At 35.8% G+C, this 23,536-nt stretch overlaps 1 protein-coding gene across 1 annotated transcript in view; it reads right to left on the bottom strand.

Annotated features, from left to right (window-relative positions):
* The window catches only part of LOC130861207 (glycerophosphodiester phosphodiesterase domain-containing protein 4-like), a 132,492-nt gene that overhangs the window by 14,842 nt on the left and 94,114 nt on the right, over nucleotides 1–23,536 (bottom strand). The window contains exons 11-13 of the mRNA XM_057749827.1: nucleotides 20,510–20,731; nucleotides 19,421–19,575; nucleotides 488–635 (exon numbers count right to left, since the gene is read on the bottom strand). Of these exons, the coding sequence (XP_057605810.1) occupies nucleotides 488–635; nucleotides 19,421–19,575; nucleotides 20,510–20,731 (525 nt within the window). The remainder of the gene's footprint in view (nucleotides 1–487; nucleotides 636–19,420; nucleotides 19,576–20,509; nucleotides 20,732–23,536) is intronic.

The following is a 23,536-nucleotide window of genomic DNA, read 5'->3' as shown; positions in this document are numbered from 1 at the left end:
TAGCTAGACACTCACTCTCCTTTTCAAAAGCATTTTGCTCAGGACACACAGTTTTCACTTTGGAATCCAGTACACTTGGTTTTCTCCCCACACCCCATGTCACTGTCATTGTTGCTGTGCCTACAGGGAGGTGGGGCTGCAGTAACAAAACTCTAGAGTCAGACCTCATTTTGAATCTTGAATCATGTGGAGCTTCAAACTTCAGATTCCCCATGGGGATACTCCTAGTGGCTAACTCAGAGGGTTAAATAACATAATGCATGAAAGGCATGGTGTGAGGGTTCAATAAACAGCAATTATTATAACAATATTAATTTCTCCTGAAAATCACAGAAGGATCTGGGTGAGAAGGGAGAATGCCACATCTCCAATGTCACATAAGTCTCTGCTCTTAATAGCCCCCTGGAGACTGCACAGTGGGTAATGTAGGGGTGGGGGACAGAGACTTGTACCAGATTTGGAAGAACAATCTGGACAATCAGCTCACCATGAAGAAGTAAGGGTGATTTATCTCATTCAGGAGCTGAATGTTGTCTGTGGTCACTGAGTGAATCCTGGAGCACCAGGCCAGTGAGAAGAGCCAAGGTTCATTGACGACGTATAAGTTGATGTTGATATTAGCTGCTTTATATTCTCTGAGAAGAAAAAGAACCCACAGGAGATTTAGAATTAATCTCACTTTCATCATCTAAAGGGAAATGGCCAACATATTTGTGAAAGGCTGTTGTTTAAATCACCAGAAGCAGTTGACTGTGGGACAACTTATGATATGACATGCGGAATGAGCTCATGTTACAGTGAGATAAAGAACTCACTTTGCTCCTGTACCAACAGTAGTATTTTATTAAACTTCATGTCCGAAGGGAAAAGAAAGGAGGAAGAAAGGAAGGAAGAGTGGGAGGGGGGAGGGAGGGAAGGAGGGAAGGAGGGAAGAAAGAAGTTGGGGGGGAAGGAAATCCTATTAGAATTTGCCAATTTCTATGGTGTAAATACTCCTACAATAGCCCAATTTCAACTACCACTGGTAAAACACGTTTTCAAATTTCCTGAATATTTAATAATTGGCTCCAATGAGCTGGTATGAGCAAGCTCCAGCACACTGTTTTGTAGCAACTGTTCTTATTTCCATCGGAGCACTTACCACACTCTACTCTATTTATCTGCTTTCCTGTCAGTCTTCTTTACTTGACTATAAGTAAATTAAAAGCAGAGACTCTGTCTTACTCATCTCTGTATACCCAGTAACTGCTTCATAAATGTTACTGAAAGAATAAATAAATGAATACCAATCTGGTAAATATTTAATTTCAAATTTTTAATAGAATTTTAAAAAGCACTGAGTAGCAGAAATGGAACCCAAATTACCCTATGCACTAAATGTCAGTAGATCTTTATGCACTGTCTATAGAGAAAGAAGGAAAATCAGTAGAAGAATATCTAGTAATTCTAGTCAAGTTGTCACTTTCAGGGAAAGTTTCTCAGAAAATACACCACGTAAGTCCCTTCAAAATTTTTTGTTTTAACCCTGAGATGGCATAGCATACTGGAAACAGCTCTTTACAAGCCTGGGTTTGAATCCAGCTTTGTCTTGTACTAGCTTGGCAAGTTCTGAGGTTCAGTGTATAAACTGTAAAATAAAAATAATACTACCACCTTTGCAGGAGTGTTTACAATTAGTTACCTAGTATGTTAGAATTGTCTCAAAGACAATTCTACAGATCACCTAAAGATTAAAAAAAAAAGAAAGAAATAGGGAAACCGTAGTTAAAAAGCTACTTTTTAAAACTTTTTGAAACAAATACACAAAATCATTTATAATTTCTACATATTAATAATTAACCTATAGAAACTGAAACATAATACCAAAGAAAAGTAAATACTTTGGTACAAATGTAACAAAACAAGCACAGTATCTGTAAGCCACAAACTACAAAGTATTGATGAAAGTAATGAAAGAAGATTTAAAAAGTGAAGAAACATGTACTTATGAACTGGAAGACTGAACATTGTAAAGATGTCAATTCTCCTCACAGTGATCTGCAGACTTAATGCAATTCCAATCAAAATACCTGAAAGGTTCCTTGTACAATTAACCCAGCTGATTCTGAAACATATACGGTAAGGCACAGTCCCAAATTAACTAAAACAATATTGAAAAACAAAAAGAATAAATTGAGAGAAAATCACTCTACCCAATGTTAAGGCTTACTATATAGCTACAGTAATGAAGATAAGTGTGGTGTTAGAAAAGGAACAGAGATGAGTGGAACATAATTTAAAACCCAAAAACAGACCCACACAAATATGTCAAAATGATTTTTGACCAAGGTGCAAAAGTAATTCAATGGGATAAGGGGAGTTTTTTCAACAAATGGTACTAGTGCAATTGGACAGGTAAAGGCAAAAAATAGAAAACCTTGACCTATATCGCATACTTCATATAAAAATGGACTCAAGATGGATCACAGAGTTAGTACATAGTGTAAAACTATAAAACTTTCAGGAAAAAAAAAAAGGAGAAATCTTTTAGACCTAAGGCCTAGACAAAGAACTCAGACTTGACATTAAAAGCATGACTCAGAAAAGGGAAAACTGAAAAGTTAGACCTAATCAGAATGTTAAAATTTTTGCTTTGTGGAAGACTCTGTTAAGGAGATGGTACACCCCCAAAAAAGACTGGCACAAAATATTTGCAAACCAAATATCCAATAAATGACTATATTTATAATATACAAAGGACACTTAAAATTCAACAATAAAAAAAATCAAGCAGTTCAGTTAGAAATGATGTGAAAAGACATTTCACTGAAGAGGATAGGCTATGGCAACATGATAAGATGTTCAATATCATTACCCACCAGAGGATGAAAATTACAACCATAATGAGAGATTACTACACACCTATGAGAATGGATACAGTTTAAAAAAAAAAAAAAAAAAAAAAAGGCAGTGCCCCAAACTGGAAGGATGGAGCACCTCTGGATCATCACACATTGCTGGTGGGAATGTAAAATGGGACAAGCCCTCTGAAAATGTTTGGCAGTTTCTCATAAACTATATAAAACTTACAAAGTTCCTTATAAAACTTGTCAAACTACCACATGCCAGCAATTGCATTCTTCGGCATTTAGCCTATAGAAGTAACAGCTTATATTCATAGCAGGCAATTCTGGGAAAATGGCAGAAAAAGAAGCACCAGGAACCTGTCCCCATCTAGACAATAACTGCACTGGTAAAATCTAACGTAACTATTTTGGTACTATGGGGTCTATTGAAGGCTTCAAACTTCCAGAGAAGTTTTAGATGGTAAGTCATGGTTAACTTTGGTCAATTTCAGCAGTTAGCACAGTAGCAGTGATGCATTCCATACACCCAACCCCATGGCAGGCAGCTGTGCCCATGTTCCTGGAGCACCTTGCACATAGCTTATGGCAGCCAAGGTGGGCTAAAAAGTCACTATCCTCCAATTACTGGGAATCTGTGCTTTGATCACTTATTGCTGTTTCTGGCCACAGATGTGCACAGAAATAGGAGGGCAGCCATTTTGTTGCTTCCCCCCACACACACCACTGTTGCAAACCTCTTCCCTTCCCACTAAAGTGACTTCCAATGGATTTAAAGGTCTAGCATTCTTTCCTCCCCATCTTTCATTTTTCTCTTTTACCCTTTTGGGAGTCAGACATTAAAGATTATATGGGGAAAATTACAAAGTGACCATATATGCCCAGGGAAAAGCCCATTAGAGACCTGAGAAGACCTTAAATTTACATTTCAGGCTAACTGTTGGCACAGAGACAAGCCAACAAACAAACAAATAAACAAAACCAGCAAACCCTGGGTAAGAGGGAGAATCTGATTTTGAGAGTTACCAGATTATTAGATTCCAATGTCCAGTTTTCAACAAAGAAATCACAAGGTGTACTAAAAAAAAGAAAAGAATGTAGGATTCATTCAAAAGAAAAAAACAAATCAACAAGAATCGTCCCTGAAAAAGAGCTGATGGCAGATATACTAGAAGAAGACTTTTTAAAAAACCATCTTAAAGATACTCAAGGACTGAAGGAAGATGTAGATAAAGTTAAAAAAATGTGAGCAAAATGGAAATATTAATAAAGATACAGAAAACCTAAAAAGATACTCCCAAAATCTGGAGCTGAAAATTACATTAGCTGAAATGAAAAACTGACCTTTAAGATTCAAAGGTAGACTTGAACAGGCAGAAGGAAGAATCAGTGAACTTCAATTTAGGCCAAAAGAAATGAATGATTCTAAGGAAAAGAAGAAAGAAGATTGAAGAAAAGGAAACAGAGTCTAAGATAGCTGTGGGACACATAAAACAAGTCAATGTATGCATTATTGGGGTCCCAAAAGAAGAAGAGAGAAAGGGGCAGAGAGCATATTTGAAAAAATAATGGCTGAAAACATCCCAAATTTCATGAAAGATTTGAATATAAGTATTCAATGAACTCCAAGTAAGATGAACTCAAAGAAATCCACCCTATGACACATTATAATCAAACTTTCAAAAGCCAAAAGCAAAGAAAGACTCTTGAAAGCACCAAGAGAGAAGCAACATACAAGTGATCCTCAATAAAATGCTGAGCAGATTTCTCATCAGAAATTTTGGAGGACAGAAGGCAGTGGGCCCACATATTCAAAGTGTTAAAAGAAAAATCTGTCAGCCAACATACTTATACCCAGCAAAACCTGTCTTTTAAAAATAACAGGTGTTATTGGAAAAGAAGAAGTAAAATTGTCACGCTTTGCAGATGATATGATATTATACATAGAAATCCCTAAAGATTCTACCAGAAAACTGCTAGCACTAATTGATGAATTTAGTAAAGTAGCAGGATACAAAATTAATGCACAGAAATCTCCTGCACTCCTATACACTAACAACAGAAGAGCAGAAAGAGAAATTAAAGAAACTCGCCCATTTACCATTGCAACAAAAAGAATAAAATACCTAGGAAGAAACCTGCCTAAGGAGGCAAAAGATCTGTATGCAGAAAACTATAAGACACTGATGAAAGAAATCAAAGACCATACAAACAGATGGAGGGACATACCATGTTCTTGGATTGGAAGAATCAACATTGTGAAAATGACTGTACTACCCAAAGCAATTAACAGATTCAAAGCAAACCCTATCAAATTACCAATGGCATTTTTCACAGAACTAGAACAAGAAATCTTACAATTTGTATGGAAATGCAAAAGACCATGAATAGCCAAAACAATCATGACAAGGAAAGACGGAGTTGATGGAATTAGGCTTCCTGACTTCAAACTATACCACAAGGCCACAGTGATCAAGACAATATGGTACTGGCACAAAAATAGAAAGGAAGATCAATGGAACAGAATAGAGAACTCAGAGGTAAGCCCAAGCACATATGGGCACCTTATCTTTGACAAAGGAGGCAAGAATATACAATGGAAAAAAGACAGCCTCTTCAATAAGTGGTGCTGGGAAAATTGGACATCAACAGATGAATGGATAAAGAAGATGTGGCACATATATACAATGGAATATTACTCAGCCATTAAAAGGAATGAAATGGAGCTATATGTAATGAGGTGGATAGACCTAGAGTCTGTCACACAGAGTGAAGTAAGCCAGAAAGAGAAAAACGAATATTGTATGCTAACTCATATATATGGAATCTAAAAAAAAAAAAAAAAATGGTACTGATGAACCCAGTGACAAGACAAGAATAAAGATGCAGACGCAGAGAAAGGACTGGAGGACATGAGGCCGGGGGGGAAGCGGGGCGAAGGGAAAGCTGAGACAAAGTGAGAGAGTAGCATGGACGTATATATACTACCAACTGTAAAATAGATAGCCAGTGGGAAGTTGCTGTATAACAAAGGGAGATCAACTGGATGATGGGTGATGCCTTAGAGGGCTGGGACAGGGAGGGTGGGGGGAGTCATGGGAGGGAGGGAATATGGGGATATGTGTATAAATACAGTTGATTGACATTGGTGTACCTCAAAAACTGGTACAAGAGTGTAAAGCAATTATATTCCAATAAAAAATAAATAAATAAATAAATAAATAAATAAATAAAAATAAGGGGTGTTATAGGGGAAAAAAATCTGACTCCATATTAGATTTGTTTCTTTTACTTTAACCTTTGTATTCTATTGCTTTTGCTACAAGTTAAGAATTTTGTCTATAGCCTAAAATAAATAGGATAACCCATTCTCAAGGCTCTGATTTTTAAAGGTATAACATTTTTCCATCTATACGGAGATAAAAAGTTATGGAACAGAGAATAACTTTTCTCTTGGCAGTTTTCAGGAACACTGTGATCTGACCTACCTGGAAAGTTGCAAGAACAAAGGATTCCTATATCAAGAAGTTTGCAACAACTAACCACACCCTCTCTCCTTTTAGTGCAGAAGAAGCTTAAATTCTAATTTGAGCAAGATAGTTCTTTGGGAACCATATTCTCAGTCTGTTGGCTTTCCAAATAAACTTGCTACTCCTTTGGCCAACAACTGTTGTGCAGCAAGGAGTATGAGCTTGGACTTGATGACAAATTTTAGTGAATCCATCCAGGATCCTTGCAGCTCATGTCCAGCTGTCTCCAGCTTGGAAATTATTGGCTAAGGCCCTAGCAGCTGCTGGGGCCACTTATCCTGAGGAACTTTCATTCAAAATTCCCCAGAGTGGCACTGGCTATCCCAGCACTTGTCAGATGGAGCAAGGAATCAACATCTGGAAGATGACAGGTAAGCTGCTCTGGTGTGTACAGCCAGAAATTTTACTCCTCTCTATTTGGGGCTTTTTTCCTCAGGAATAAGTCAGTTTGTTTTGTATTTGAGTGGGGTACCCTGTTGAAGAGAGGAAATAGTTGCTGACTTTTATCCGATTTGTGAACTGGTTCATTTGTTTCTTTGAATGCTAGCATCTGTGTGTACCATTTGTTTTGTTTGTCTTGTATTTCTTCTTTTAAAAAATGGGAGATGTTTCAACTATCACTAAAGAAAGTCCTCTGGGGCCTAGTTTGGATAAGTGGTCTGATTATAACCATGAATCCATGACTAAGAGAAATATAACATTCTATTATAACAATGTGTTGTCACAGTACCTGTTCAAATCTTCACAAGGGGTTTATAGGGTTATCTCAAGACTGTGTGTACCATGTACTGCCACCCTTGCTGTGTTAATTGATTCATTTGTGGTTTCCTGTGTCACTGGTATATGTAAAACCCCAAGATCAAACTTGAGGGTTAATTTAGAGTTTCCTGTTAGTCCTTTGGGTTTTTTGTTTCATTTTGTTTTGGAACTTCTCCATTTACAGCCAAATCAGTTTGTAATATTTAAAACTTTTACTGATGTCAAATGGAAGAAAGGAATAGGAAAAAAAAAACAACCCTGTCTGTTTGTGTCTGAGAGTGGGGCATTCCCAGGGAGAAGAGAAAGTTCACACTTTGTTCTTAAAATCACTGAAAGCCCCAGTCCAGAATTCAGCCTGATGGGTTTATGCCAAGACAAAATGGTTAGAGAAGATCAGTCACTATTTATGATTTTACAATAAAACTCTGAAGAATAGTGGCCTTTGAATGGTTCTATACAATCCTGCAGTTAGAGCTATTCTGTAAAAAACATGGGGAAGAATGCTGAAATCCCCTACGTGCAAGTATTTGTGCTATTACATCAGGGAAAACTAAAAAAGAAAGGGAAAGAACAATATGCTTACTGTAAGTAGGAAGGGCACTGGAAAAAAGATTGCCGTAGGCAAAAACATAAAAAGGCAAACAAAGAAATATAGGAACCTCTCATATGGTAGAAAGAGAGGAATAGTCTGATGAATGAAGAGGCCCAGATGCTTACTTGGATTTGAGGCAACCAATTCCAATTTCCCCACAGGAACCCGAGGTAAAATTTACAGTGGGGAATGATGTGAATGACTTTCTGATAGATATGCATACAATATACTCTATGGTAAACACCAAGGTGGCACAGAAAACATCTCAATCCATCCTAGTCACAGGAGTCTCTGGAGAAGTACAAAATTGTTTCTTCTTACAACCTCTAGAACACCAACTAGAGGACCTCATTCTGAAACATAGTTTCTTATATATGCCAGAGTATTCAATCCTTCTTTTGGGCTGAGATTTCCTTTGTAAATTAAATGCTCAAACAACTTGTACCAGGAGCAGGGTCAACCTAGTCATTTAATCTTAGCCAAATAAACAGCAAAGGAATCCACTGTAATTATGGCACAGTGAGAAAGGTAAAATTAATAGATATGTATTGGGAAGTGGTACAAAAACTCCAAGAACAGCAAAGTGCTAATGGGTTTAATCAGGTTCAAATAGTTGCAGATAAAGAAGAAAAGAGGATTGTACTACTTACTAGAGATTATAAGCAATATTCCCTGTCCAAAGCTAACAAATTTCATTCTACAATCACACCCTCACAGCCCCTGTTAAGCAGGAAGTAACAAGAGTGGTTGTTGCCCCTTTTCCCATAAGATAGGGGAATGAACATTGATAGTGGGGAATTGTAACAGAGAACTAATCTGATTACATATCAGATGTGCTTCTTTAACTTTAACCTTTGTACTCTATTTCTTCTGCTACAAGACAAGAATGTTGCCTATAGCCTGAAATATATAGGATAGTCCATTCTCAAGGCTCTAACCTTTAAAGGTATAACACTTTTCCATTCATACAGAGATAAAAAGTTGCAGAAGAGAGAATAACATTTGTCTTGTTGGAGGTTTATAGAAACATCATAATCTGACCTACATGGACACCTGCAAGAACAAAGGATTCCTACACCAAGAAGTTTTCAACTACCAACCACACCCCCTCCCTTTTCAGTATAAAAGAAGCCTAAATTCTTACTTGGGTAGGATGGTTCTGTGGGACACAAGTCCACCATCTTCTAGGTCTGCTGGTTTTCTGAACAAAGTTTTTATTCCTTGCCCCAACAACCAATCTCTCAATTTACTGGCTTGTTGTGCAGTGAGTGGTACAAACTTGGACTCAATAACAGGGAGAAATTAAGAAATTCCCAGACAAACTAATTTTGTGGCCACTAGACTTGCCTTGTAGGAAAAACTGAAGGGAGTACTTCAAGGTAAAATAAAGTTGTGGGACAGTAACTCAAAGCTGTGTGGAAACATAAAGATCTCAATAAAAGTAAATACATAGGCAAATTTAAAAGCTAGCAATTATTCTAACAATGGTTTGTAACTATATTCTTTATTTTCCACATAATTTAACATAGTAAAACATTTAAAGGAAAAAACACAATTATTAGTCTAAAAGCTAGTATTATTGTAACTTTAGTTATCACTCCACATGTTGTTTTCTACATAATTTGAGAAACTACTTCGTTTAGAAGAATTATTAGTTTATATTTGGGGCACACAATGAATAGAGATGAAATTTTCTGACATCAACAATCAAAAGGGGAAGGACTGGAGCTGTGAAGGAGAAGCATTATTGTGTGTTATTAAATTTAAGCTGGTATAAATTCAATCACATGTCATAACTTTAGGATGGTAATTCCCATAGTAACCACAAAGAAATTAGGTATAGAATATGTAAAAAAGGAAATGAGAAAAGGATTTAAATATTTTACTACAAAAAGCACAAAAGAAAACAGTAAGGCAGGAAATAAGGGACAAAAAATTATAAGGTATATAGAAATAACAAATTAAAACAACAGATGACAGAAACAAAGTAACAAATATTTACAGAAATGACAGAAGTAACAACATGACAATAGTCCCCCCTTTATCAGTAATTTCTTTAAATGTAAATGGATTAAACTCTCCAATCAAATACAGAGATTGACAGAATCATAAAAACACGTCCCAACTTTATGCTGTCTACAAGAGACTCATTTTTAGATCCAAAGGCACAGACATATTTCAAGCAAAAGGATGGAAAAGTTATTCCATGCAAATAGTAACCAAAAAGAACAGGTATGGCTATACTAATATCAGACAAAATATGCATTGTATCAAAAAAGTTTATATGTGACAAAGAAGGACATTATATTTTAATACAAGTTTCAATACAGCAAGAAGATATAATAATTATAAACATGTATGCACACAATGCAGACCCCCAAAGTTTATAAAGCAAACACTGAATTGAAGCTGTACAATAATAGTTGGAGATTTTACTATCCCACTCTCATTAATGAGTAGAATAACCAGACAAAAGATAAGTAGGGAAACAGAGGACTTAACACAAGAAACTAACTATATCAACAGATATACACAAAATGCTTCACCCAACAATAACAGGGACATGGAACATTATTCAGGATAGACTATATGTTAGGCCACAAAATCTCAATAGATTTTAAAAGATAGGTATGATACAAAGTATCTTATTCAACTACAACAGCAGAAAGTTAGAAGTCAATAACAACAGGAAAACTGGAAAATTCACATATTTGTAGAACTTAACACACTTTCAAAAAACCAATGGATCAAAAAAGAAATCACAAGGGAAATTAGAAAATACTTGGATATGAATGAAAATGAAAACACCAAAATTCATGGGATGCAGCAAAAGTGGTGCTATGGGGGAAATGTATAGCTATAAATTCTTACTCCCCTCCCCGCCCCAAAGAAACACAAAGAAACAAGAAAGATCTCAAATCAACAACCTAACTTTAAAACTTAAGGAAATGGAAAAAAGAAGAACAAATTGACACAACATTGCAAAAAGAGCTAAATAATAAAGATTAGAGCAGACATAAACAAAATAGAGAATAGAAAATCAATGAAACTAAAAGTTAATTCTTTGAAAATATCAACAAAATTGATAAGCTTTTAGTGGGATGTACTAACATGAAAAAGAGAAAAGACTCAAATTACCAAAGTCAGAAATTAAAGTGGGCAAATAACTACTAATTTTATAGAAATATGAGGATTATAAGAGAGTACTATAAGCAAACTGAATCATGAAGACTCAGAAAATGTGAATAGACTTAAAATGAGTAAGGAGATTGAATCATTTACCAAAACTCTTCCAACAAAGAAAAGCTCTGGATCCAATGACTGCACTGGTGAATTCCATCAAACATTCCAAGAATAACAAGTACCGAATCATTAAGGTGATGATATTAAAAAAACAGAAATCAACAAGGATGTGTTAATGTGGAGAAATTGGAACATTTGTATCCTGTTTTTATAGTGACTATTGAAAACAGTATGGTGGTTCCTCAAAAAATTTAAAACAGAATTGCCATACAATTTAGCAATTCCACTTTCTGGTATGTACCCAAAAGAATTGAAAGCAGAGTACTGAAGTGCTATTTGTACACCCATGTTCAAAGCAGCCTTATTCACAAGAGCTAAAATGTGGAAGCAACCCAAATGCCCATCAACCAATGAATGGATAAGAAAACTGTGGTATATACATACAATGGAGTATTATTTAGCCTTAAAAAGGAATGAAATTCTGTAATGGATGACTTCAACACAGATGAACCTTGAGGACTTCATCCTAAGTAAAATAAGTCAGTTCCAAAAAGACAAATATTATATGATTCCATTTATATGAGTCAAAATCATAAACATAGAAACAGTTTGGTGGAGGGATTGATGTGGCTTTGTTGTTTAATGAGAATTTGAGTTTACAAGATGAAAAGTGTTAGGTAGGTGGATGATAGTGATTGCTGTATGATATAATGAATGTATATTAAAACCACAGAGTTTTATATTTTAATTATTGCAAAAATAAATTTTATGTGTATTTTACCACAATTAAAACATTTTTTAAAGAGAGGGGAATCTGAATAAGTTATAAACTCTTAGTTGAAAAAATTATGTTCATATGAAAACCTATACACAAATGCTCATAGCATTTATTTATAATAGGTCATAAGTGGAAACAACCAGATATACTTCAGTTGCTGAATACTTAAACATTAGTACATCCATACAATGGAATGCTATTCAGCAACAAAACTGAACAAACCACAGACACATGCAACAATCTGGATGAATCTCAAAGGGAATTATACTGAGTGGAAAAAAGCCAATCACAACAGGTTGCATACTCAGGGATTCTTCTATATAACTTTCTTGAAATGACTAAATTATAGAAGTACAGAAGAGATTAGTCATTGAGAGGGGTTAGGGTTTGAGGTGAGTGGATGCGGATGGAAGGAATGTGAGTGTGGTTATCAAAGGGCAACAAAAGGAATACTTGTGGTGATTAAACCAGTCTATATCTTGATTGTGGTGTTGGATCCACAAACATACATATGATAAAATGGCACAGAACTATATATACAAAACAGACACAAAAAATGAATATAATTAAAACTGGGGAAATTTGAGTAAGATTGGTGGGTTGTATCAGTGTCTATATCTTGGTTTTGATATCATACTAAAGTTTTACAAGTTTTACCACCAGAGTAAACTGGGTAAAAGGTACACAGGATCATTTTGTATTTATTATTTCCAACATGTTAACATGCAATCATCTCAAAATGAAATGTTTAATTAAAAAATACTATAGGCTATTTTTTAAAAATATCATACAGGGCTTCCCTGGTGGCACAGTGGTTAAGAATCCGCCTGCCAATGCTGGGGACATGGGTTCAAGCCCTAGTCCCGGAAGATCCCACATGCCACAAAGCAACTAAGCCCATGGGCCACAACCATTGAGCCTGCACTCTAAAGCCCATGAGCCACAACTACTGAGCCCACGTGCTGCAACTACTAAAGCCCATGTGCCTAGAGCCCATGCTCCACAAGAGAAGCCACCACAATGAGAAGCCCACACACCACAACCAAGAGTAGCCCCCACTTGCCACAACTAGAGAAAGCCCTCATGCAGCAATGAAGACCCAACGCAGCCAAAAAAATAAGAAATAAAAAATAAATAAAATTCTTTAAAAATAAATAAATAAATATAATACAAATGTACTCTGGGGTTTATAACAAAAGTGTTATTTATAACAACAATAGCACAAAGGGCAGAAGGTAGCAAATGGAATTATGCTGTCCTTAGGTTTTAACATTCTGTACTCTATATTGTGGAATAGTATTAATTCAAGGCAGATTGTAATAACTTAGTGATACTTTTTATAATCCCTAGAGCAACCACTAAAAATAATTTAAAAATGTAAAAGCCTACAGGGGAGACAGAAAAGAATACTAAAAAATATATAAATTAACTAAAAAATTAAAATGTAGGGAGAAATGACCAAAATAAACTACCAAGAATAGAGAGGACACAGAAAAAAAAGGCATAATGATAATGTAAACCCAAGTATACTAGTAAACTAAATATTAATGGACCAAAGACTACTATTAAAAGGCAGAGATTATTCTCATAATATAAAAGCAAGAATCAATAATATTCTCTTTATAATAGATGCACTTTAAACATAAATATGCAAACTAGTTGAGAGACAAAGGACAAAAAAGAAATAACAGACAAACATTAATTATAAGAAAGTGTGGCAATACTAATAAAAGTAATTTTTAGACAATAATTATAATCTGAGACAATGGATATTTCATAATGAAAGGGTGAATCACCTAATTTTCTACCTAAAGAAGCTAATCAAAGAAGAGCAAAGTAAAACTAGAGGAAATAGAAGAAAGAAAATAAGATCTAACAGTTCTAAATGTAAATGCACTTAAGTTAAGAAAACTGTTTAAAATATAAGAAGCCAAACAACTACAATGATAGCAACAACAATAAACAGAGGTGAGAAATACACAAATCAACAACCAGAGTTGGAGATATTAATACCCCTCTCTCCACAGTTGACAGATGAGGCATTAGGAGCCTTTAATTTCTGACAGGGGAAGTTGCTCCCAGAAGTAAGAAGGCAGATGATGTGGTCTAATCTTGTCAATATAATAGCTACATCTTTTCTAAATAGAATAATAATATTTACTAGGAAGAGAGGGTTTATGAGGCATGGGTCCCTGGAGAAGCTCACATAGGCTACACATCTCTTTAGGAGTATTAAATGCAGGTGTTTTGTAGTGCAAATACTCCCCTTCTAAGTGAAATAAGCCTGCAAAAACTCACTTGGAGCTCTTACCTATTACTGTAGGCCACAGAGTATGTGTCCGATAAAGGAAAAACCCTTGACCTCTTCTTGCTTTGTCTAAGCTTCTTGACTTACTGCTGTATCCTTGAAATTAACAATAAAGCTTCATGGCAGGTAAATTCTATGATGTGAGTTTGATCTGTAAGCTAATGCTTTGTGTTAACTCAATAGAAAAAGCAGGGGGAAATTCAATATAAAATGTTTAAAAAGACTGTCGACCACTTTAAACTAATTAATATTTATAGAATACCACACCCAACAAGTGAAGAGAGCTCATCATTTTTAGGTGGACATGGGAAGTTCACCAAGATAAATGATATAGTGGGCAATGACAGGTTTAAACACATTTAAAGTATTGAAATCATACAGAGTTGTTCTTTGGTCACAGTGAATTTAAATCAGAAGTCAGTAACACTAAGGTAGAAAGTCCTCAAATTTTAAAAAGATTAGCAACGCATTTCTAAATAATCCATGAGTCAAGTGGGAAATAAGAAAATTTTTAAATATTTTAAATTGGATGAAAAGACAATCAAAATTACTTGTGGAATGCAAACAAAGCAATGTTTGCAGGGTAATTTATAGCTTTAAATGTTTATGTTAGAAAAAAATCTAGAGTCAGTCACCTAATTTTCTACCTATAGAAGCTAATAAAAGAAAAGCAAAGCAAACCTAGAGGAAATAGAAGAAAGCAAATAAAGATAACTGCAGTCAATGAAATAGGAAAGAAAATATGCAACAGAATAAAGCTAACAAAGCTAAAATTTAGTGTTTTGAAGTGGTTAATAAAATTCATAAACCCCTAGCAAGACTGACCAACAAAAAGAGGGAAAATAAAAATTTCCAGTACCAAAATGTACTGAACCTAGAGGTGACAGTTGCACAACATTCTGAATGTACTAAATTCCACTGAATTGTTTACTTTAAAATGGTTAATTTGTGTGAATTTTACCTCAACAAATTAGTTTTTAAAATTAAAAAATTTTAAAACACTTTAAAATTCCCACATCAGAAATAAATCAGAGGACATCTTTGTATTCATATAGTTTTGGTTAAAACAATGTATTTAAAGCATTCTCAGTCAAAATGGCAAGGTGATAATGTTTTGTGACAGTGGTCTGATAAAAGTGAGCACCAACCATAGAGAATGTATTAGAAATGTGATAGTAATAATAAATATTATGATCATAAACCTTATACAAATAATTTAAGGTACACCTGCTTAATTTCTTAAAATTTAGTGGTTCTTGAGGGGAATCACTTGAAATAAAGTCTGGCTCATGAATTATCATGATCAACCTGTAGTATATATAGGTATATGGAAAAAACCCTTATTTTCCTTCACTAGAATATATGGTTTCATTAAGAAAAAGGATGATTCTTGCTTATGTTGACTTTTCACATAAAACTAGTTGGTCACTATACATATTACTATTCAGTAAATATTTTGTTGAGCTAAGTCAAACTGCTTGATTTTCTTTTTCTTATACTCAAAAATAAAGGACTTATTACAGACAATTTTTCAAACCATGTAACTTACAAAGAATATATTAAACCACATAAAATTTAGATAATGAAAAAAGTCACTGAATCATCAGAAATAGCATTATTCAGATTCAGGATTTCTGCTGCTTATGGATGCTGATTTCAAGTGCCTAACCTTGGGGTTGGAGGCTTGCCTTATAGTAGCAACAAGTAAGTTGCAGGTCTCAAAATCACTCAACAGGGAGATATAGGTTGGTGCTAGTGATATATGGCTTTTATTTTCAATTTAAGTGGATTCTCTACTTTAATAGGACCAAAACTTTTTAACATTTTGCTGGCTATGTAAGAAGACACATGTGGGAACTTGAGTTTACTGGTGCCATTTTTGTGACATGTCTTCGTGCTGAGGTTACACCATTTCTGGTTGCCTGACTGGCATGCCATATGGATGATTCCTGCTCACCAGTTCCTAAGACTGAAGGTATGCCCGAGTGTTTGGCAGCCTTTGCTTCTCCTTAAGTTATCATAAAATCCTGGGCTGAAGCTGAACTTGCATCTGGACATATTCACCTGACTTACTGGTTCTCAATGGGGGGCAATAATCACTTTCTCAGAGGGCATGTGGAAATGTCTAGAGCCATTTGGGGTTGTCACAATGATGCAGTGACATACTGGATGCTAACTATCCTATGATATCCTACACTTTCAACCCCAACTAAACAAATAGAGAAACTTCTCCAAGGACTCTCTGGTTCTCAGAACCATCCACAGGAATGGACTAATTAGTCAAGACAGGAATAAAGGGTGAGATCCTTCAGAGAGAAACTCCAAAAGACACCCCTACTTGAAGCAATTATAAAACTTTTGTTATGGGAATAACACTTTACAGAAGGCACCTCCTTAGGAATTCATTTTGACCCCTGCCTAGTAAATTTAATTCCTCCCTTAAATGAATGGCAAACTGGGTGGTGATCAATGGTGATGCTAACTTTTCTGCTCAGGTAAAGGAAGGAGTGAGAGAAAAAATGATGTACCTTTATTGTACACCTTCTTACCTTCCTATAGAAGGTACTTTACATGTTGTCTTCAGTCCTTACCATCAACTTTATTTTTTTTTATTGAAGTATAGCTGATTTACGATGTTGTGTTAGTTTCAGGTGTACAGCAAAGTGATATGGATAGATAGATATATAAATATAGATATACAAAGATATATATATATAGATATATTCTTTTTCAGATTCTTTACCATTTAGGTTATTATAAGATATTGAATATAGTTCCCTACGCTATACAGTAAGACCTTGTTTTTCATCTATTTTATATACAGTAGTTTGTATCTGCTAATCCCAAACTCCTAATTTATCCCTCCCTCCCTCTCATCTTTGGTAACCATAAGCTTGTTTTCTGTGTCTGAATCTGTTTTTGTTTTGTAAATAAGTTCATTTGTATCATTTTTTAGATTCCACATATAAGTGATATCATATGGTATTTGTCTTTCTCTTTCTGACTTACTTCACTTAATATGATAATGTCTAGGTCCATGCATGTTGCTGCAAATGGCATTCTTTTTTAATGATTGAGTAGTATTCCACTGTATACATATGTATACCACATCTTCTTTATCCATTCATCTATTGATGGACATTTAGGCTTCTTTGTCTTGGCTATTGTAAATAGTGCTGCTATGAACACTGGAATGCTTGCATCTTTTCAAATTAGAGCTTTCTCCAGACATATGCCAAGGAGTGGGACTGCTGGATCATATGGTAACTCTATTTTTAGTTTTTCAAGGAACCTCCATACTGTTTTCTACACTGACTGTACCAACTTACATTCCCATCAACAGTGTAGGAGGGTTCCCTCTTCTCTACACTCTCTCCAGCATTTATGATTTGCAGACTTTTTAATGATGGCCATCCTGACCAGTGTGAGGTTAATACCTCATTGCAGTTTTGATTTGCACTTCTGTAATAATTAGTGATGTTGAACATTTTTTCATGTATCTATTGGCCATCTGTATGTCTCCTTTGAAGAAATGTCTGTTTAGGTCTTCTGCTCATTTTTCAACAGGATTGTTTGGTTTTTTGTCATTGAGTTGTATGAGCTGTTTGGTCTCATTAAGCCCCTGTTGGTCTCATTGTTTGCAATTATTTTTTCCCAGTCCGTTAGTTGTTATTTTTGTTTTCTTCATGGTTTCCTTTGCTGTGCAAAGCTTATAAGTTTGATTAGGTCCCTTGATTTTCTATTAGGACTCAAGATATGAGCCCTCTTAAGTCTGAAGCTATTCCTATATAACTATGGGCAAGGAATAACTTTAAAGGATTACTAGTGAAAGAATTTGCACTCTGGAATCTGTCAAGCCTATATTTAAATCTCAGTGTGGCCCCCTACTAACCAACTACATTAACTAAATTACTTAACTTCCCTGAACTTTCCCTCTTTAGAGGAAAGTTTACTCATTTGCAAAATGGGGATGATGGTCATTTCCAGGGTCATTTCCAGTGCAGAGCATGTAAGGACTGTGATGATGAAACAACAGGTTACATCTATCGTGTTCATACATTTGCCCAGCATTTTGCTATGTGCATATATGAATTATCTCATTTAATCTTTCAATGATTCCATCAAGTTACTGTGATCCTTAATTTATAAAAGAGAAAACTGATGATTTGAAACTTGTCCAAGTCATAAGTGTAGTCATCACCTGGCTGATGGGTAGGCCAGGATTTGAACATAAGCCTGTGGTCTACTACTTGACACACAATAAAAGCTCAATAAACAGAAGCTATTATAATTAATTTCAACTACTAAATTAATCTAAATTATGATTATGAGAAAAGGAAATTATCTTAGAGACATTTCCTATTTGAAAATAAGTAAAAGGAGATAGAAATATACTCAAAATAGAGGAGAAGTTAGGCAAAGAGAAATCTGACTGGGAAATACAGGTAAAACATGTATAATTTTATAATGCTGAAAGAAAAAAGATATATTTTTGATCAATTCCACTATGGCCAGAGAGGCAAGAAAAGCAGGAAAAGGATTCAGGTGCATCCAACAGCCTAGTTCATGGCTTGAAAGAAAGAAAGGTATTTAGGGGAATTTTTACTAGCCCAAGGAAATTCTGGATATATATCTATAAATATAGCTATATTGATAGCTACATCTCTAAACTGATGTCTATAACTATATCTACATCTACATCTATATCTCCAAGGAAGCTTTGTCTCTGAAGCATTTAAAATTGTCTGAAAAAATTACTTTAAAATCTAACAGAAAGGGTATAGGCATTAACATATGCAGTGACTAATAACAGTTAAGTTTGAAAAAGTTACCATTTTATTCCCAGGTGCTTTTAATTCTGAAAATCTGTCTCTAATTATATATTTATAAATGTGGTGTTTAATAATTTTAGTTTATTCTCACACTTGGCTGTTTTAAGTTTTTAAAATAATGATTTAGTTATGTTCTTAGTTATTCCTAAAAAAGATGTGAATATTTGGATCACAAAGCCGTTTATAAGGTACTGGAATCTATCTGGTAATGGCAGAGGAAATCAACAACTTTTTGAGTTCTGACTTTTCAATGATCACATTATATAAAAACAAAAACACCAAGAATACACAAAAGTAGGTTGAATGATGAGAGACTGGAGCACAAGGAGAGGGGCTGAAGACTATTTCACAGGAACAGAGTCTAACCTTGATAAATGCTTGTTGGCAGAGGGAGGGAAAGATAAGAAGAGGAAAATAGGGGATTCCTGAGATGGAAATCCTGAGATGGGAGGTGGAACCTAAGTAGCTTGGTTGGGAAGCAGATTTTGTGTAAGAAAGGCAACACATGCTGAGAGAGGTGTGGTCAAACACTTACCTCAATCCGTTGTAGTACAACCTCTTATAGTCAACATTTATTCTACTGATATTTTCTCTCGCAAGTTCGTCAAGGGTGTAAAATGCGCCCACGTGCTGAAAACCAGGAGCTTTGTTTCTGATATATTTTCTCTCAGCATCTGGTAACCAAGCAATCTGTAAGAAGAAACAGGAAATCTTTCAATGGATAGTCAGCTGTTTAGATACAAATAGCCCCAAGTAGAATGGGTGTAGCTCCGTTCCAGCAGGGGTACAGTCTATAGGGAGCAGAGAGAGTCTAGCCCTTGGTGAAAGAGTCAACCTGGCCTAATACTGTCTAATGAACTCTTCTAATGGGGCTTTCACCAGGGTTGTTCTGGAGCTGAGTTTTCCTAGTTAACATCATGGGACCAAGGGTCCACTGTGTCATCACACTAGCCAAAGTGGATGAGGAGCTGGTACATGTGGATGAAAGGTCAGAATCATAAACATCTCCTTTGGCTGATGATGCTAAAAATCATCTTGAGAGCAGTCATTTCCTGCCAACAGGGAATGCTATTATGACTCATCTGTGGAAATCTATGTGCAAAGACATATATTTGTTTCACTCACAGTATTCTTCCACATTCTGAGAATTTAAGACATTTGGAATGACTGACTGCCCAAATGCAGAGAGTTGCTTCTGAAAAACATGATGAACAAATTTCTGCTCAAATGAAAACCAGCTCTTCTTTCTATATCGTTAATGGAAGCCAAGTCCTCAAAGCCTTAGTGTTCCATGCCCAGGCCCTTTCTAATAGCTGTATGTTGGTGATGGTGCAGGTCACATCATATAGCCATTACACACATTCCCTTTTAACAGAGTGATGACATATCATTTGGTTTGGAACAGCAAATAGCCTCAATGTTTTCCCCCACTGGTATAAACTTAACTAGGTCATTCTCAGATTGCCACATGTAGCTGTATATGCAACCAACTCCTTTCTATAAAGAGCATAATTATTTAAGGATCCCAGCAAAGATCTACAAGGTAGATCAGGTTCAACTGCTATGCTCTTGGGACATGCAACCCACCTCCTAGCCTCTACCATAAATACTAAGATGGACATACCAGATGTTGCTCAATTTTAGAGGCAAGGATCACGCTTACTACAAGGTGGATATAAGATGTTCTGGAAGGATGTTTTGGTGGAGGAGAATTAAGATCAAATATCACCAATTTTTTTTTCCTCTGTGCAAGTTCCAATAATTCAGTTAGTTTGGGAATCCTCTGATTTCCTGCTCTTTCTCTATCAGCCTCTGATAGGGGCTTCATATGGTAAAATGGTCTGATCTAAAAATAAGTACATCAGAGAAAACATCTGGCTCATATCAAAAGCATTTTCCAATTCTCCTGCTTTTAGCCCCACACCCAGCTCTATCTCCATGTTGGTCCACTGTATTCAAACCACAAGATTCTCTGAAATACTGGTCCTGAGATACAAGTTACCAAGAAGAGAAATTAAGTGTAATCTCCATAGGCAGTTATAGTATTTGGAACGATTTATTCTATATCATAGAACCTGTTGTATTTGCACTGAAGGTCTTTTCCTGTTCCTGTTTTGAACTTCCTTTTCAACCTTTTTTTTTTTTTTTTCCAAACTCAAGGTAATAAAATTCATTTTTAGTTTCCTTGGTTTCCCAAATTTTCTCTCACTGTTCTAGTTTTGTGTAATGGGGAAAAAGATAGACTTTGGCTTCAGACTGAATTGAACTAAATCCCAGCTCTATCATTCATTTGCCTTCCTTGCTATATCCATCTGTTAAAATCCTATCGTCAACTTGCAAATCTCAGTTGAAATGCTACCTCCTTCATGAAGACTTCCTTAAATATTTCCAAACTAAAGAGACTTTGATGGCATTAAACTACCATGGTTCATTTTTATGCCTCTTTAATTAATTCTGTTCTCTATACTTACTTGTATATGTCTTAAACCAAATTCAAATCCTGGCTTCAAATGCTTTGTAACCTTAGTAAAACCACTTATATTCTCAAACTCTTCATGGTCCAAACCATAAAATGGGAAAGGGGAGGAATAATCTATATATTTTTCATGATTATTTTGATGATTAAATACGCTAAAATATTTTCTGGGTCTAGGATCATGTCTGGTACATAGAAAATTGCATAATTCCCAAAAGTTGCCTCATTCTACCTCTTCTACTGAGTATAACTTTTCTTGCATCAGGAACTGCCCCCCCCCTTTTTTAATACACAGCATTTCATCTTAAACCTCAGTCCATATATATATTGTCTATACTAAACTTAGTAGATGGCTACTTTTATCATCATTAGCCAATTTTAGATCACTTGATGAAGTTGGTGATAAAAGACTATCTCTCAGGAGAAGGAAGCAGTAGCTACCTCACATTTTCTCAAGACTAAAGTAATCTCTCTTTTTCTCAACACAGCTTTATCTTTGTTCCTATTTCACCCTTTCTTTCTCCTTCCCAAGACACCCTAAGCAAGCTGCCCTTTCTTACCTTTTCCTCAAGAAAGAAACAATCACATTTCACAATATCTACATGCTAGACTAGAAGGCAGATCATCAGCATTGAATTAAATCATGGTCTGGATCTGAGCTGAGGTCAATAATTAAGGGTTTTCTTAATCCTCATAAAAACAGGAATTTGCTTCAGAATTCAAGATTTTGTTAGACTCTACCAGTTCTAGACCAAATGAGTCCCTTACTTTTTAGAACTTCATGTGGGGAAAATAGTGAAATAATTGGATGGGAAAGATCAAGACAGGATTTATATAACTCATTTGTGAATAATTTCTAAAATGCCCCTAAATGGCAAAAGGAATAGAAAGTAGACTATACAAAGACATTCATGAAGTCTTTCCTTTAAGGATAACTTGGGACAAAAAAATTGAAATAGCAAAAACTATAAAGATTAAAAGGAGAGTTTAAAACTAGATTCCAGTAGGTTTTAAGTAGTAATATGGGGTAATCTAATAGTTTAAGTAAATCAAGCCTCATTTTAAAATATTTAAAATAAATGATGTGCTCAGAAAATTAAGCTGGAATGGGACAAAGCCAATTTAGACTATCTCTAACCTGTGACTGAACATTTTCAAAAAGCTCTAGTAAGTAACAATCTAGAAATGAAGACAAACAAGTTCTCCACAAAAACACCTTGTTCCTCAAGTAAAAAACAATAAAGTTTCTCAGTTCTCTATACCTATGCTTAGAGAAATTACAAGTAGAAGGACTGCTGGATGATCCAATGTATCAACTGGTTAAGAAATAGGACAACTAGAGGTGTGGCCAAGATGGCAGAGTAGAAAAACCCTGAGCTCTTCTCCCATACGCATACCAAAACCACAACCATTGACAGAGCAAGTATATGTGAGAACAACCTAAAGACTAGTAGAAAAGATTACCACAATTACAGATATAAAAAAGGAACCTAGAGACATGTTATAGTCAAGATCCGTATGTCAGGGAGTCAATCCACAAAAGGAAGGATAATCATCACAATTACAGAATATTCTCCCCAGGAAGCAAGGGGTCTGAGCCCCACATAAGGCTCTCCAGCCCAAAGGTCCTGTGCTTGGAAGAGCACCCAGGATGTCTGGCTTTGAAGGCCAGCAGGGCTTGTATACTGCAGAGCGAGAAGGCTGAAGGAAATACTCTGCTCTTAAAGGGTGCCCACAAAAATCTCACATGCTCCAAGACCCACCACAGAGGCAATGTTTGAAAGGAGCCTAGTCAGACCTACTTGCTAATCTTGAAGAGCCACTGGAGAGGCAGGGGGAAATTGGGACTCACCCTGGAAACACAGATGCTGGTGGTAGTCACTTATGGAATCTAGTTCTACCACACAAGCATTGGTGCTAGCAAGCAACATTTTGGACTCCTTCCTCTAGTCTATTAGCTTCAGGGCCTAGCCTGTACTAGGCTTGCCAGCCAGTACCATCCCCAGGAACCCCTCAGGCCATCCAGCCAGCTGCTCCAGGATCTAGCCCTGTCCACCAGCAGGTCAGAAGCAGCCCTGGAACCCCCCATGCCACACATCCAGCCATGCTGGGAAATGATCCCAGCACTGAGAAATGATCCCACAAGAAAGCTGGTACCAGCCCCTGAAAACACCT

This window comes from Hippopotamus amphibius, chromosome 9, assembly GCF_030028045.1.
Source record: "Hippopotamus amphibius kiboko isolate mHipAmp2 chromosome 9, mHipAmp2.hap2, whole genome shotgun sequence".
NCBI classification, from domain to species: domain Eukaryota; kingdom Metazoa; phylum Chordata; class Mammalia; order Artiodactyla; family Hippopotamidae; genus Hippopotamus; species Hippopotamus amphibius.
The sequence above is the reverse complement of the archived record's forward strand: the minus strand, read 5'-3'. Positions and strand labels throughout refer to the sequence as shown.